Source organism: Tursiops truncatus, chromosome 4 (genome assembly GCF_011762595.2).
Source record: "Tursiops truncatus isolate mTurTru1 chromosome 4, mTurTru1.mat.Y, whole genome shotgun sequence".
NCBI classification, from domain to species: Eukaryota; Metazoa; Chordata; class Mammalia; order Artiodactyla; family Delphinidae; genus Tursiops; species Tursiops truncatus.
The window spans coordinates 28,967,144-28,984,806 of NC_047037.1; the positions used below are offsets into that span (position 1 = coordinate 28,967,144).

The 17,663-nt window shown below is 41.4% G+C and overlaps 1 protein-coding gene across 11 annotated transcripts in view; it reads left to right on the top strand.

The window, feature by feature from the left end:
- DZIP1L (DAZ interacting zinc finger protein 1 like) overlaps positions 1-17,663 on the top strand; it is a 46,781-nt gene that overhangs the window by 11,195 nt on the left and 17,923 nt on the right. For 10 of the 11 annotated variants that reach the window (XM_073803793.1, XM_073803792.1, XM_073803794.1 and 7 more), the window contains 5 exons: positions 1,390-1,971; positions 4,621-4,705; positions 7,818-7,939; positions 8,617-8,778; positions 11,641-11,769. In XM_073803793.1, the coding sequence (XP_073659894.1) occupies positions 1,390-1,971; positions 4,621-4,705; positions 7,818-7,939; positions 8,617-8,778; positions 11,641-11,769 (1,080 nt within the window). The remainder of the gene's footprint in view (positions 1-1,389; positions 1,972-4,620; positions 4,706-7,817; positions 7,940-8,616; positions 8,779-11,640; positions 11,770-17,663) is intronic. The other variant, XM_073803791.1, reaches the window with a different exon arrangement.

The following is a 17,663-nucleotide window of genomic DNA, read 5'->3' on the forward strand; positions in this document are numbered from 1 at the left end:
ATGATTATATATGAATAACAAATATGAATCATTCATATATGTGTGTTATATTTATCATTATCATCATTGGTCTATGTAAGACCTGTCTATCTATCCATCTCCTACCCATGCACCATCTATTTTATTTATTTATTTTATTCATTTATTTATCCCCATTTCACATTCCCATTTCCCTCCTGCCACATAGGAAACATTCTAATGTGAGATATATATATTTATGCATATATGTATATATAATACATATACACATACATATATGAGATATACATATCTCCTTTATTTTTGCTAATTATTATTAAATGTCATATTAATATATTATTTAAACAGAAATGGATATATATGTATATATATAGTCATTATTCCATATCAATCAGTACATAAAAACTGCCTTATTCTTATCAATAGCTGCATAGTATTTCATCGTATAGAGATACCATTCATATCCCCACTGTACTTTGTACTTTGCTTTCTTGTAATTTTCTTGTAATTTGCTATTACAAATAATACTACAAAGACAATTTTCGTACAAGCACCTTTGCACACTTGTATGAGTTTATCTGTAGAACAGATTGTAATTCTTAGTACTGGAATGTTCATTTTAAATTCCGGTTGCTATTGTCAAGTTACTCCCCAAAGAGAGCAATTTCTTTGTCTAACAAGAGAGTGGTGAGTAGAATCTGAGTCATTTAACAACAAACTGGAGCTGTTTTCTAAACCATGAGGTTTGAAACAGACCATCGTGGACTGAGCACAATCTCTGTGCAGAGACACGGCTGCTCTCTTGAGCGCCACCCCGTGGCAGGGGCGGACATCATTTCGCTCACATCCCACTAGAGAGAACATAGTCATACTGATCACACCTGACAGCTGGGGAAACTGGGAACTGTAGCGCACCCTCCATTAAATGTTGCAATTACAGAAGGAGAGCCACTTAATGTCCACCATTAAGTGACTCTGCCTCCCGTGGCAAGTTATTAGACTTCATCCTGAGGTCAATGTAGGGTTGCAGAAAGACCTGCTTATACATTGGACAGCTCCCTCCTGACCAAGCCCTCTGGCAGGCACTCTTACAGTGGACTTGGGCATGGCGGGGGGTTCACTGAGGACCTGCTATGTGCCAGGCATTGGCCTGGGTGTTTCGCCTGCCTCATTGCTAACCGCAAGCCTGAAGAGGAGGCCCTGTGATCCCCAGTACACACGGAGGCTTAAAGGTGTAAAGGATCTTGCTCCAGGCTGAGGATCTGAATCCACATTTGTGTGTCATAAAGCCCACAGCCTTGCTCTGGCTGTGTCAGTGCACAGCATACACACTACAGGCTCCTGCTGGCCAGCGCGGTACATGGAGCCACACTCACCAGGCCTAACTTCAACCCTCCTCTCATTTTCCAGGCCCTCTCTCAGCTCCTGTGCCTGCTGCCGTGGCCTTGGCGGCACCCTTCCCCAGTGGTCAGCCCAGGGCTCCCCCCGTCCATGCAGTCCCACGCTACCACCGCCCAGGGCCTCAGCGACCCCCTCTTTGCGGCCTACACTCTCCCCACCTTCAAGTTCCAACCTCGCCGTGAGAGAATGGACTGGAGGCGCATTAGTGCCCTGGACGTGGACCGCGTGGCACGGGAGCTGGATGTGGCCACCCTGCAGGAGAACATCGTCAGCGTCACCTTCTGCAACCTGGACCGGGAGGTGTGCGGCCGCTGCGGGCAGCCCGTGGACCCGGCGCTGCTCAAGGTGCTGCGGCTGGCGCAGCTCACCATTGAGTACCTGCTGCACTGCCAGGACTGCCTGAGCACCAGCGTGGCCCAGCTGGAGGCGCGGCTGCAGGCCAGCCTGGGCCAGCAGGAGCGCGGCCAGCAGGAGCTGGGCCGCCAGGCCGACGAGCTCAGGGGCGTGCGGGAGGAGAGCCGCCGGCGGCGCAAGATGATCAGTGCCCTGCAGCAGCTGCTCCTGCAGACGGGCGCCCACAGCTACCATGCGGTGAGCATCTCTGCGGGCGGGGCTGCCGGGAGGGCTGTGGGCCCAGCCACCGGCCACCCGGGCGGCACCACTGCCTGGCCCCTGAGGCTGCTGTGGCTTTTCTCCCTGGGACTGGGAGCAGATTTCAGAGATGCCGCTGGTGGCCAGAGAGCCCCAGGGTGTCTCATCAATTCTATGGCGTGTGTGTGTGTGTGTGTGTGTGTGTGTGTGTGTGTGTGTGTGGATTGTACATGTGTGGCAGGTGTGTGTATGAGTTCATGTCTCGTGTGCATGTGTGAATGTATGCAAGGTGTGTATGTGTGTTTATGGATGGTGTCTGTGATTGGAAGGTACATCTGTGACTGGTATGTGTAGGTATGTATGTAGAGTGTGTGGTGTGTAACATGCTTGCATGTGAAGATATATTTATGGTGTGTGTGTGTGAATGAATGAAGGGTTGTATGTGTGTAAGGGTGTGTGTATTCATGGAGGGCGTGGGTGTGTATATACGAAGGCTGTGTGTGTGTGTAGAGAGTGTGATGTGTAAAGGTGTGTGTAAGAGGTGTGTGACAGGGGACTGATAGAGCCAGGCCTGTTCTGGAAAAGTGACTCTATTAGTCAGCCAAGTGACAGTTCATTCCCCAGAGTGGCATTTGAGCATTTGCGTTTCTTTCTATGGAAAGAGCGGATCGGGGACAGTTGCCCTTTAGTAGCTTGTCAGGGGGCCCGGCCCTCTGCCAGGCTCTGAGAATGAAGACACAAATCATGCTGGTTCAGGTTTAACAGAAATTCATAGTTTGGGGGTGGGTGGACAGAAGGAATCATTAGGACATGATGTTAGTGGATTGAATGGTAATTGACATAATTAATATAATGTTAATTACGAGAAAAGGGTCAGAACCTTTCCAGCAGTAAAGGACAAAACAGCAGTCTAACCTGGCTTAGACCAATAAGGAATTTATTGGTTAATTTAACTGAAAGATCCAGGGTTATGGTGGGACTTAGGTGATGGCACCAGAATCTAGTTTCTCTCTCTGCAGCTCTTGGCAGTTCTTTGTCAGTGTGGATTCCATTCTCAGAAACCCTCTGTCCGTGTGGCAGCAAGTTGGGCCACTGCAATGCCAGCATCTCATTTTCCCAGATTCAAAGCTGGCATGGTGGAGGGACTAATCTGGTGCCTGGTTTGTGAGTGTGCTGCTTGGGGTGGAAAAGGGGAAGCAGGGAAGGGTGGGTTGAGGGGACGGGCTTATAATTTGGAATAAGATGCCTTGTAACATATTCCCTGCCCCCCAGCTGATATTCCTTCAAACAACTAGAACTTCATGTGTCACTTTAGAACTCAGGAGTGGGCAGAGTCCGTCAACCCAGACTGTATCCATCTGGATTAGGTTTGGCTGTGGGTGACAGGAAACCTCAAATTATAATTATTTAAACCAGATAGAAGTTTATTTCTCTCTCTCATGAACAAAGTTTAGAGGTAAACAATCCAGGGGTGGCATGTAATCGCGGACCCAGTTCTGGATTTGTTTCTCTCCAGCCTCATTGTGTGACTTCTGCCTCCTGGTCCAAGATGGCTGCCTGAGTTCCACCTCTCAGGTGCACATTCCATTCAGCAGGAGGAGGGAGGGTGAGGAATATCATGGCTCTTTCTTTAATGACACCTCCTAAAAGTGGTTGCATATACCACTTCTGTTTATATGCCATTGGCCAGAATTTAGTCACATGGCCACACCTGGTTGTAAGGGAGGAGGTGAGATATATTCTCATTAGCCTCACGGTCAGCTAAAAATCAAGGTTTCTATTGCTAAGGGAAAAGGGAAAACTGGTACTGGGGGACGATTGGCAATTTCTGTCACATTTGCCTTTGTGTAAAGACAGCAAATAATCTGCCCTCTTACTCTGATTGACTAGCAATGGCAGCCTGCAAAGCCGTGTTGGAAGAATTTTGAAGTTTTACAGTGAAAAAATGATATGCTGGATTGGCATTGTCTGAAATGCTTGAGGAGAGTGAAGTGGAATTTCAGATGCTATATTTACTACCCTTTGCTCCAGTGGTTCTCAACTCTGGGTGAGACTTGGACATTGGTGTTTTTTGATAAAAACCTTTTTATTGTGGAAAATTTCAAACATATACGAAAGTAGAGAGAATAATATAATGAACCTTCATCTTCACACTCTCCAGCCCAACAGTTATCAACTCATGGCCAATGTTGTCGCATTTGTTCCTCTACCCAATTTCCCCCAGCCCTGTATTATTTTGAAGTGTATCAGTCATATGAGTTTATCTGTAAATATTTCACTATGTAGCTCTAAAAGGCAGGGACTCCCATCCCACTTTTAAACATAAACGTAATACCATCATCATGCCCTGAAAAACCAACAAAAATTCCTTAGTATCAGCAAAGGATGATACTAATCATTGTTCCTAGCTCCCCACGGCACTGGTAGTGTTTTAAAATTCAGAAAAAGAAAATATATATATATATTGGGGGGGGATAAAATATATAGTATATATATTTTGGGTTCAGTCACTGCCTTACTCAGTAAATCAAACTCTTTATATATGAAGCAGCCCAAGGGGCCCAAGGAATGAGAGTTTTGATAGAGGGAGAATCCCTGGCTGACTCAGGTGAGCTAATCCTGCACTTCCCACTACTTCCCTCTGTGTAGTGCCACCTGTGTGACAAGACCTTCATGAACGCCACCTTTCTCCGGGGCCACATCCAGCGCAGACATACGGGCGTGGTGGAAGGTGGTGAGTCCAGGTGGCCCTCCTGGGACCGTGCAAGGGCCTGGGCTTGTGTTCAGTGGGTGAGGGGCATGTACACCACCAAAGCTGCCCTCAGAACCTCATCATCCAGTTGAGGATGGGGGGATCCCACGTGGGGCGGGGAGGGTTTCTGACCACGTGTTTAGAGAAAAAGGGCTGGAAGTCAGACAGGTAGGTTCCAGTCTTAGCTTTGTCCCCTTCTGTTATGTGACCACGGTCAATGTTTCCTCCTCTGTCCTTCACTGTGAATGGGGCAGTCAGACAGAGTGACTTTGAAGGGCCCTTACCTCCCAGCCTTCTGGAATTTGCTGTTCTCTGGTGCTGACAATGAATAAGCTTAACTGGGCTTAATGAGCAGTCAGACCAATTCTTTGACTTTTTTAATGTCATGAGCTTATTATGACTTAATCACTGTAATTTTACTGTTTCAAATTCTAAAACGAGTAGCAAGGCTGTATGTTTTTCCCATTAAGAGGTTTGCGTACTTTATATCTATTTTTTGAGGTTCAATAAGAAATAGCTGTTAAAACGTAAAATAAATATAGATATGAAAATATAATGTGATAAAATGTAATATAAATTAAAGATAAAAATCCCATTGAATAAAATATTTTTCCCTTTATTTTAATTTCTTTTTCAAAGAACAGAGTTTTAAAACAGACAATTCACCTAGTTACTATGCATTTATTATATATCTAATTCTTCTTGGTTCTGCATTAGAGGCTGCTAGAGAAAAACAGATTTTCTACTTATTAAATATTTTTTTCTGATAAAGATATATATCTTTGGAGAGGTATTTATACACATATTCATAGTAGCTCAGATGTAGAAGAACCCAAATGTCCATTGACAGATGAATGGATAAGCAATGTGTGGTATATAGATACAAAGAAATACTATTCAGCCTTAAAAAGAAAGGTAATTCTGCAATATGCTACAACAGGGTATTATGCTAAGTGAGCTAAGCCAGTCACAGAAGGACAAATACTATATGATTTTACTTAAATGAGGTACCTAGAATAGTCAAATTCATAGAAACAGAAAGTAGAATGATGGTTGCCAGGGGCTAGAGGAAGGGGGAATGGGGAGTTAGTGTTTAGTGAGACTAGAGTTTCTGTTTTACGAGATGAAAAGCATTCTGAAGATGGATGGTGGTGATGGTTGCACAACATTATGAAGGTATGTAATACCACCGAACTATACATTTAAGAATGGCTAAGGCGGGGGCTTCCCTGGTGGCGCACTGGTTGAGAGTCCGCCTGCCGATGCAGGGGACACGGGTTCGTGCCCCCGTCAGGGAAGATCCCACATGCCGCGGAGCGGCTGGGCCCGTGAGCCATGGCCGCTGAGCCTGCGCGTCCGGAGCCTGTGCTCCGCAACGGGAGAGGCCACAACAGTGAGAGGCCTGCGTACTGGGAAAAAAAAAAAAAAAAAAAAAAAAAAAAAAAGAATGGCTAAGACGGTAAATTTTGTGTTATGTATATTTCATCACAATAAAGAAATTGGAAAAAATATGCCTTTGATCTAGAAAATTTAAATACAGAAAGGTAGAAAAGAGAAAATAAAAACTGTGGACAATATCACCTGCAGTTAATATGTTGGTATGTTCTCAGTCATTATTTTTCTTTATACAAATATAGTCATATAGGATGCAGTTTTGACACTGCTTATTTTCAATTAAGAATATATCACATTTTCCAAAGTCAGTAAGTCATCTTTGAAAACATGATTTTTAATGGCTGAATAGTATTTCATCATGTGGCGATCATAATATATTTCACAGTTGAATTATTTCTCAATTTATATGGGCTACTAAAAAATTTTCCTGTTATAAGTCACATGATGATAACATTCTTGTACATAAATCGTTGTGCATATTCCTTGTTATTTCCTTAATGTAAAGTGCTGTAAGGAGAGGAAAAATATGTTCTTAAGGCAACTTTTGCTACATTAATGTTCATTAATTTATAGTCAGGCAGCTGGCTTCTCAGATAACCCAGCCCTCCCATTCCAGACTCACCTCAGATCACTTAATTAACCCAAATTAATTTACACTGCATCTAAAAGTTGCTTGTTTCTAAAAAGTCCCATCTGGGAAAAGCCATATATTTCTTTTCAGAGTAAAACTTAAAGTTTCAGTAACAGTACCATCTAATAGTCTCTAAATGTACTTTAAAAAGTAACAAATGTTGGGCTTCCCTGGTGGCGCAGTGGTTGAGAATCTGCCTGCTAATGCAGGGAACATGGGTTCGAGCCCTGGTCTGGGAGGATCCCCCATGCTGCGGAGCAACTAGGCCCGTGAGCCACAACTACTGAGCCTGCGCGTCTGGAGCCTGTGCTCCGCAACGAGAGAGGCCACGATAGTGAGAGGCCCGCGCACCGTGATGAAGAGTGGCCCCTGCTTGCCACAACTAGAGAAGGCCCTGGCACACAGCCAAAAATAAATAAATAAATTAAAAAAAGTAACAAATGTTCAAGAACAATTGGTGTCTTTTTCATTAACTCTTAGTTTATCATTATGTGATTTAGTTAGAGTATTCTTCTGTAATTCAAGGTTTCTTCGTAATGCCTGCTGCCTTTTTTCCACTGGAAATTTAAAACTACACATTTCAACTACACTATATTCCTGAAAAGAGTGAACTTAAAACTACAATTATTATCACTCTTTTAAATTCCCCTCTGATTGCTGTCAGGATACATAGACATGTTCTTTGTATTGATAATCAGTGTACACACTATTTGGTATTCTGCTTCTGTTACTCTGCTGATTTTGCATTCACATTACCATGTGTTAGTACTGTCAAAATAGTTATTTTAAATGACAACAATAGTTCACATGGTTTGAGCTGTTCTGCCAGGCACTACGCTAAGCCCTTTGCATTATCACATTTCATCCTCACAATAACTCTCTGGGTTAGGTGCTATTACTATGTCCATTTTCCAGTTTGGAGAAACAGAGGGTCAGGGAGGTTCTGTCATTTGCCCAGAGTCAGTGTACAATGTAAGTGGCAAAGCTGAACTCAGACTGAGGTGTGACGGTATACGTTCCACTGACTTTGACTTACGCCGTCACCCTCTCTTCGAGTGGACCCCACAGGAAAGCAGAAGAAGCAGGAGCAGCCAGTGGAGGAGGTGTTGGAAGAGCTGTGGGCCAAGCTGAAGTGGACCCAAGGGGAGCTGGAAGCGCAGAGGGCAGCGGAGAGGCAGCGGCAGCTTCAGGTGGGCGTGGAGAGGAAACGGCAGGGGGCTTGGTCACGGACTAGCTGAGAGACCCATGATGCACTCGCATCCCACAGGGCCAAAATTCTGGCTGTTGCATAGAGCAGGAGACAGAGCTAGGATGGCATCTTCCTGGATGTGCTAAATGATTTTGGGTAGTTTGGCAAGGAAAATTCAATTACTTGGTCAGACCTGTATGGCCAAAAGAGAGCTGCAGCTTCTTGCATTAGCACCTTCGGAGAGCATTTGAACCTGAATTTTAACTTCTTACAATATAATGTTAGCTTTTTGAGGACAAAGACTGGATAAGCTCCCAAAGGCAGCCCAGAGGAGGTACTCAGTAAGTATTTGTAGAACGAAAATGCATAAATTTGCCTCACTCCTTCCGGCATTTTTTCATTCATCACTCCTTCCCTCAGCGTGCATTTACTGAGCACCAACTATGCCAGGCATTGTGAGGAATATAAAGAGAGAAAAGACATGATCCCCATCCTCAAGGGCCTTTACGGTTCAGATAAGACTAATCCCACTCCCTGTCCCAGCAGTGGGGACTGGGGGATGAATGTTCTTTGGGTCTCCATAGTGGCTTGCACGGACAAGGAGCCCTAGCAGTTTCTCGGTAAATATTTGTCATAACGTGGAATTAATGATTCTCTTGTTCTTGCTTTTCTTTGTAGGAAGCAGAGATCACTCGCCAGAGGGAAGCAGAAGCTAAGAAAGAATTTGATGAATGGAAAGAAAAAGAGCGGGCCAAGCTATACGGGGAAATAGACAAGCTCAAAAAATTATTTTGGGATGAATTTAAAAGTGTTGCCAACCAGAACTCTACGCTAGAAGAGGTACCCAACCTAAAAGGCTTCTCAGAGTTCTTTAGTTGAAAACCTGCTAATTCTCAAAATTCATTTCTTTGTTTGTACTAGTTCTCTGTCATCTGCCATTGGGGGTGGGTAATACACTGTGAGGCCAGGTACTAGCGGCCAGTGCCCAGGATTGAATCCCTGCTCCATCACATACTAGCTGTGTGATCTTAGGCTAGTTACCTAACCTTCCTCTGCCTCAGTTTATTTTCTGTAGGATAGGTTTCTGAAAGGGTTAAATTAACACATAGACAGCACTTAACATTATCTGGCATATAGTAAGAGCTCCTGAGACATTATCCTTATTTTCTCAAAGGGCTTTCATCACTGGACAAGAAATGAGGCAAAATGTAAATGAATGCATTTTTCTTCTAACAAGTACTTGCTGAGCCCTGGCTACAGGCGAGGCTGTCTGTTGGGGTCTGTGGGGGTCACACATAATAGCTAACATTTACTGAAACTTTTCTAGCCCCCGTGCAGAGTACTTTACATACACTAACTTTTAATCCTCATAACAACCAAACAACTATAACATTCTAAAGGTAAGTGTGTCATTAGTTTATTAATTTCTTTTTGAAAGTTCTTTTTTTAGGGAATTCCCTGGCAGTCCAGTGGTTAGGGCTCTGCGCTTTCACCGCAGGGATCCCTGGTCAGGGAACGAAGATCCCACGTGCTGCACAGTATGGCCAAAAAGTAAAAAAAAAAAAAAAGAAAGAAAGTTCTTTTTTTTTTTTTAAAAAAAAAGGCTATTATCATTCCTCCTTTACAGGCCAAGACACTGAGGTCACATAACTTGCCTAAGGTCACACAGCTGTTAAGAGGTAGCGCTGGGATTTGAACCCAGCTCCTTAAACTTCAAAGCCCCTGCTCTTCTACGGGATATATTATTAAGTTTATTCAAGAAAACCTTATTAAAGTTATCCGTGGACTGTATCTTCCCATATAAACCTGTATAACTAAAACCGTATCAGGGACAGTGTTTGAGGAGAAGTATTTTCAGGATGTATTTAGCTCTTATTGGTCCACTGAACATCAAGGAGAATCTTTTCTTGATTTGAAAATGAATTGTGTAATAGTGTTTCTCATGATGATTGCATGCTTTGCCTAAAGAAACACCTAGACAACTTTTCTAGAAGGGGATTGTTGTAGGATATGCGTGGAGCCTTGGTGGTCTCAATCTGAGATGGAAAGCCAAGGGTGGAGGGCGGTGGGAGTGCAGTGAGAGCTCTGCGTGTGTGTGTGTGTGTGTGTGTGTGTGTGTGTGTGTATCGATAGTGACCCAAGTCCTCCCATTCCTAAATGTTCCCCCAGGGTGGACAGGGATAATCTGTGGAGGACAAGATGCTGCCCCACCATGTGGATGTCACACTCCTAACCCCCAGCTCCACACCCATCATCTCTGAGCTCATCTGAAACTCCCTGACTCTCATGCTTCCCCTGACATGGTACTCTTTGACTAGACACGTTAGATACCTAGGTATTGATTTGAATTTGGAGTTGTTGTTCATAAACCGTGTCCTCAAAAATCAAAAGGTTACTTTTGGTTAGGAAATTCTGGGTTGTGGTAAATGAGGACATAATTCTTACTACCATCCATGGTTTCCTTTTAACTTGGATCACACTGTCCTAAACGGGAACATCCTTTTTTTTTTTTTTTTTTTTTTTGCCTTTCCCCTATAGGATGGCTTCTGTTGTATTTTTGTGTTTGTGTGTCTCCCCCGCCCATCTCCTCTCACCTGACATTTTATTATTTCACTTTTATTAAAGTATAGGAACCAAACTGGATACAAGATTCTCAGTGTAGTTGGATAATTATCTTGTTGATTTATTTTTTAAAAATTCTGGGGGGAGGGGAAACAGATAAGATTCCATTTAGAGTGGTTGTGAAAAACACTGTAAGTCCACTTTACCCCACTTGAAAGGAAAACACCACGAAGGTTTGTGATGCCAAGAAAGCCAGCTCCCTGGTGTGTCATAAGCAGCAGTGTGAAGACAGAAGTGACACCTCAGGGGCCGAAAGTTGTGCATACATCTGATCAAGCATTTGACTCTACAAAAATATTCAAGGGGTTTAGAAATGGTTAACACTTGGACCCAATATTGCTTTAGCAGGAACTGAGAAGAGTTAAAGATTAGCAAGAGTGAGAAGTTAAACTCAGGGACTTAACTGTTCTCTAAAGCTTGAATAGGGCTTTTGAGTTTGTTATAGTAATAGAGATGGAGATAATTGCTTTTGTCACTGCAGTAGTGATATATTTAAAAATATAACCATAGGGGGGTGGAAAGGCACCTTGTCTTTGATCCGCTTTTCCATGCCTTTTCCTTCACACCGTACACTATTAGCTTGGGGAGCACTAGGCGTTGGTGACATGACTCCAAGTTGTGAAAAGCCAGGCCTTCTTGGTGACAGCCAGGATTTTTCTTTGTGGGAAGAGGGCCAGGAGTCCTCAGGGAGTGGTCTGGAGTGCCTGAGACCCTCCTCAAAGCTCCGATAGTCTGATTCTCTTCAGCCTATTCGAGACTGAGGAAGAAATGGGAAAGCCGTCAGGCAAGTTCCGGGTTTGAAGTACAGCAGAATTTCAGCGCGATGGAAATGACACTCTTGAATCCTGTTCTTCCATGGGAATTTGCTTCTCCTGCACAAGGGCTGAGCTCTCAGGAGAACACGAGTGAAGGGGAGTGTGAACTTGTGTGAATGTTTGCAGGCATGCAGATACCTAGTGAGTTCAGGTTGGGGCTTTGTGGTTGGGGTTAGGTGTGCCCTTCTGACACCGCTCCGGGTATAAAAGACAACATCAATGATTAGATGTTCATCTGAATGAAACTGCACCCTGGTCTTTTCAGAAACTGCAGGCACTGCAGTCCCACAAGGTGATGAAGTCCAACCTCGGGTCCCTGCAGGATGAGGATCCCGAGGAACGACTCAGCCAGGCTCAGGAGCTCCGGGGCCTGAAGGAGAAGATGGAGATTCAGGTGAGCCGATGCCCCGTGCCTTCCTTCCCAGAGCCAGGCGAGAACCATGCTGTCTTCCGACAGAGTTTGTCGGTTTTGCTCTGTGGTTTAAGGGAAGTTGAAAGACATCAAAGTTCTATATTTTCAGACCTTCTGGCAATTCATGAAAGCATAGAGTAGGGTTCTTAGGATTCTCAGGTGAGGCTGGTGACATAAATGTGTGCAATGTCAGATTTGCCTGGGAGTTTTTTCAAAATACATTCAGCCGTGTATCTTACTGGACACCCTTGCCCTCATTTTGATTCCAACCCAGTTGAAAACAATTCTTAGAAAGTGTGACAGTCTTCTGGCTTTAAAGATATTTGGCATGGGTCTAATGGTGTGATGTTAAATACTTAACAACCGGTTGTCTGGAACTAAAAAAGCTTCGATTTGTAGCATTTGCCATTTTCTGTGGTGTAAATATTCCCACCATGGCTGATTTCATGCTGCTAATGTGAGGTCACTGGATATGGAACTGGGAAGACTTATGCACAATCTGCTGTCATGGGCTGGGAGGGGGTGGCCTGGCCTCCACTGGATGAACCTTACATCAGTCCAGTTACATATGGTCTGTATCACTGATAGTTCCATGGCCAGGAAGGGCACAGTCATTCAATCATGTCCTGCTTCTGCTCTCCAAGACTGTTAAGAAAGAGCTTAACATTTAACTAGCAGAGGTGAAGCGTTTCCACTGCTTGATGTTTCAAGTTTCACATTTAAAAAAGCCGTTCTTTTTCTATGAACTCTTTCACATCCTTTGCCTATTTTTTCTGTTGATATCCTTACCAATTTGTGAGTTTGTGTAACGTATGGAAATTAACCAACCCTTTGTTGCTCTTGTTGTGGCTATTTTCCCCTATTTCCTAGTCATCCTTAAACTTTGTTTATCATGGTCTTGACCATACAAAATTAATAATGTTTATGTGGTCAAAATGACCAGATCCCACTCTTAGATTTAAAAAGAAAATAATCATGGGAATTCCCTGGCTGTACAGTGATTAGGACCCCGTGCTTCCACTGGCAGGGTCCTGGGTTCGATCCCTAGTCAGGCAACTAAGATCCCATAAGCTGCACAGTGTGGCCAAAAAGAGAAAAAGAAAATATTCCTGTGTTTTCTTTTTGTTAGTGTGTTTGCTCATTCATTCATCCATTCATTCATTCATACATGTCACTTTATTGAGGTACGATTCACATGTAAAAAGCTGTGCATATTTAATGTATATAACTCATTGAATCTGGGGGTAAGTGTAGCTGTATTTTGGCTATTGTGAATACTGCTGCAATGAACATGGGAATGTGAGTATTTCTTTGAGATCCTTATTTCAATTCCTTTGAATCAATCAAGAAGTGGGATTGCTGGATTATATGGTAGTTCTGTTTTTAATTTTTTTAATAAGAGGAAAACAAACAAGTTTATTAACATGTATACCTCATGGATACATGGGAGATTCCCCTGGGAAAATGAGTAACTCTCTTGGTTTTTAATTTTTTTGAGGAGCCCCCATACTGTTTTTCCATAATGACTGTACCGAGTTACATTCCCACCAACAGTGTAAAATGTTTCCTTCTTTCCACATCCTTGCCAACACTTGTTATCTTTTGTTACTTTTAAAAATAGTAGCCATTCTGACAGGTATGAGATGATAATCTCATTGTAGTTTGATTTGCATTTTTCTGCTGAATAATGATGTTGAGCACATTTTCATATACCTGTTGACTATTTGTAGGTCTTCTTTGGAGAAATGTCTATTCAAGTCCTTTGTCCATTTTTAATTGGATTGGTTTTTGCTGTTGAGTTATATGAGTTCCTTGTATTTTGGATATTAACTCCTTATGAGATACATGGTTTGCAAATATTTTCTCCCATTTCATAGGTCGTCTTTTCATCAGTTGATGGTTTCCTTTGCTATAAAGAAACTTTAGTTTGATGTAGTCCCATTTGTTTATTTTTGCTTTTGTTGCCTGTGCTTTTGGTATCACATCCAAAAATCATTGACAAGATCAATGTCCCTGTTTTCTTCTAGGATTTTTAGGGTTTCAGGTCTTACATTTAAGTCTTTAATCCATTTTGAGTTGGCTTTTGTGTATAGTGTAAGATATTGGTCCAATTTCATGCTTTTGCATGTGGATATCCATTTTCCCAACACCATTTACTGAAGAGACTATTCTTTTCCTATTTTGTATTCTGGGTGCCCTTGTTGAAGATTTGTTGACCATACATATGTGGGTTTAATTTTGGATTTCGTACTCTGTTCCATTGGTCTGTGTGTCTGTTTTTATGCCAGTACCATACTGTTTTAATTACTGTAGCTTTGTAATATAATTTGAAATCAGGAAGTGATGCCTCTAGTTTGTCTTCTTGCTCAAGATTGGTTTGGCTATTTGTGGTCTTTTGTGGTTCCACATGAATTTTAGGATTTTTTTTCTATTTCTGTGAAAAATGACATTAAAATATTGATACGGATTGCTTTGAATATGTAAATTGTTTTGGGTAGTATGGGTATTTTAACAATATTCTTCCAATCCATGAGCATGGGATATCTTTTTGTTTATTTGTCTTCTAGAATTTATTTCATTGACATTTTATAGTTTTCACTGTATAGCTCTTTCACCTCCTTGGATAAATTTATTCCTATATTTAATTGATTTTGATGCTATTGTAAATGGGATAGTTTTCTTAATTTCTTTTTTGGATAGTTTGTTTTTAGTGTAGAGAAATACAACTGATTTTTGCAGGCTGATTTTGTATCCTGCAACTTTACTAAATTTGTTTATATTAACAGTTTTTTTTTTTTTTTGGTGGAGTCTTTAGGATTTTCCATTTGTAAGGTCATCGGTCATCTCATCTGCAAACAGATAATTTTACTTCTTCCTTCCCAATTTGGATGCCTTTTATTTTTTTTCTTGTCTCAGTGCTCTGGCTAGGACTTCCAGTACCATGTTGACTAAGAATGGTGAGAGTGAACATTGTTGTCTTGTTTCTGATCTTGGAGGAAAAGTGTTCAGCTTTCACTGTTGAGTATGATGTTACCTCTGGGTTTGTCATATATATGGCCTTTATTATGTTGAGGTATATTCCTTCTATACACACTTTGATGAGAGTTTTTTTTTTTATCATAAAAGGATATTGAATTTTGTCAAATGCTTTTTCTACATCTATTGAAATGATCATATAATTTTATCCTTTATTTTGTTAATGTAGTGTATCACATGTATTGATTTGTGTATGTTGAACCATTCTTGTATTCTGGGGATGAATCCTACCTGATCATGTTGTATGATCCTTTTAATATGCTTGTATTTTGTTGAATATTTTTGCGTCTATGTTCTTTAAGGATATTGGCCTATAATTTTTTTTCTTGTAGTGTCCTTCTCTGGCATTTGACAAGGGTAATACTGGCCTCATAAAATGTGTTTGGAAGTTTCTTCCTCTTCAATTTTTGGGAAGAATTTGCATTAATTCTTTAAACATTTAGTAGAATTAACCAGTGAAGCCATCTAGTTCTGGGATTTTCTTTGTTGGGAGATTTTTGACCACTGATTCAATCTCCCTACTCATTATTGGTCTGTTCAGATTTTCTTTTTTTTTATGATTCAGTCTTGGTTGGTTGTATGTTTCTAGGAAAATGTTGTCTATTTTTTCCAGGTTATCCAATTTATTGGTGTGTAACTGTTTATAGACATCTCTTGTAATCCTTTGCATTTCTGTGATAACAGTTGTAGTGTCTCCTCTTTTATTTCTGATTTTATATGTTTGAGACTTTTCTTTTTTTCTTAATCTAGCCAAGGATTTGTCAATTTTGTTTATCTTTTCAAAAACTAACTCTTACTTTTGTTGATCTTGTCTATTGTTTTTCTATTCTCTATTTCATTTATGTCTGATCTACTCTTTATTACTTCCTGCCTTTTGCTAACTTTGGGTTTAGTTTATTATTCTTTTTCTAGGTCCTTGGGGTATAAAGTTAGGTTATTTATTTGAGATCTTTCCTTTTTCTTAATGTAAAATTTTATGACTGTCAACTTCCCTCATAGAACTGCTTTTGCTGCATCCCAGAAGTTTTGGTATGTTGTGTTTCCATTTTTGTTTGTCACGAGTTATTTTTTTTGTTTCTCTTTTGATTTCTTCTTTGTTCAGGAATGTGTTGTTTAATATGTACACATTTGTAAATTATCCTGTTTCTCTCCTATTATTGATTTCTAGTTTCATAGCGTCGTGGTTGGAAAAGATTAACTTGTTATGATTTCAAGCTTAAATTGGCAAGACTTGTTTTGTGGGCTAACGTGTGATCTGTCCTGGGGAATGTTCTTTGGGCATTTGAGGAGAATGTGTACTCTGCTACTTGGATGGGATGTTCTATGTATGCCTGTTCAGTACACTTGGTCTACAGTGCTGTTCAAGTCCATTGTTTACTTACTGATTTTCTGTCTAGATGATATATCCATTGTTGAAAGTGGAGTATTGAAATCCCCTCCTATTATTGTATTACTGTCTATTTCTCCCTTCAGTTCTGTTAATATTTGCTTTATATATTTAGGTGCTCCTATGTTGGGTGAGTATATAGTCGTCCCTCAGTATCCATTCATAGGAGATTGGTTCCAGACCCGCTATGGATACCAGAGTTCTCAGATACTCAAGTCCCTTATGTTTTGCACATCCTCCCATATACTCTACATCATCTATAGATTACTTCTAATTACTTATAATACCTAATACAATGTAAATTCTATGTAACTAGTTGTAAATATTGTAATACAATGTAAATGCTATGTAAATAGTTGCCAGCATGAGGCAAATTCAAGCTTTGCTTTTTGGAACTTTCTGGAACTTTTTTCCAAATATCTTCAATCCATGGTTAGTTAAATCCATGGATGTGGGATACACAGATGTGGAACCTATGGATATGGAGGGCTGACTGTATATTTACAGTCGTTATATCCTCCTGATGAATTGATCCCTATATGTAGTGACCTTCTTCGTCTCTAGTAACAGTTTTTGACTTATTTTGTCTGATATAAGTATAGGTGTCCTGTTCTCTTTTGTTTACCATTTGCATGAAATGTCTTCTCTCATCCCTTCAGTTTCAGCCTATGTGTGTCCTTAAAGTTAACCTGAGTCTCTTGTACGCAGCATATAGTTGGATCTTTTTTTAAAAATCCATTTAGCCATTTTTGATCTTTTGGTTGGAGAATTTAATCCATTTAAATTTAAAGTAATTACTGTTAGGTAAGGATTTTCTATTGCCGTTTTGTTAATGGTTTTCAGACTGTTCTGTAGTTACTTTGTCCCTTTCTTTTTCTCTTGCTGTCTTCATTTGTGCGTTGATGATTTTTTTGTCACGGTATGCTTTGATTCCTTTCTCTTTCTCTTTTGTGTATCTGCCACAGGTTTTTTCTTTGTGATTAGTATTAGATTATATAAAACATCTTATAATTACAGCACTCTGTTTTAAGCCCAAAACAACTTAACTTTGATTGCATACAAATAGTCTACACTTTTACTTTTCCTCCTCCACACCTTCCACTGTCCACAAGCTAGCCAGTAGGATCTCAAGCTGGTGTTGAGATCCGTGTGCCAGGACCAAAAACCGAGTCAGCTGTGCTGATTCCCTCCATTCTGGGTGGGGTGAGGCGGAAGTGGGCCTCCTGGGCAGCATCCTTCAAGGCTGGGGCAGTTGGGTGCTCGCTTGCTCTCACTTTCCCCATGCGAGAGATTGTGGGCTGAGTGGGTCTCTCTTGGCACTGAGCTGTGCCGCCTTGGGTGAGGGGTGACACAGGTGAGGTGAAAGCTGTTCTTCTTCCCCTCTTCAGTGTGTCTGTTCTTGGGTTTTTTTTGCTTCACCGAGGTGCTGGGACCTCTCAGCTGGATTCCCAGT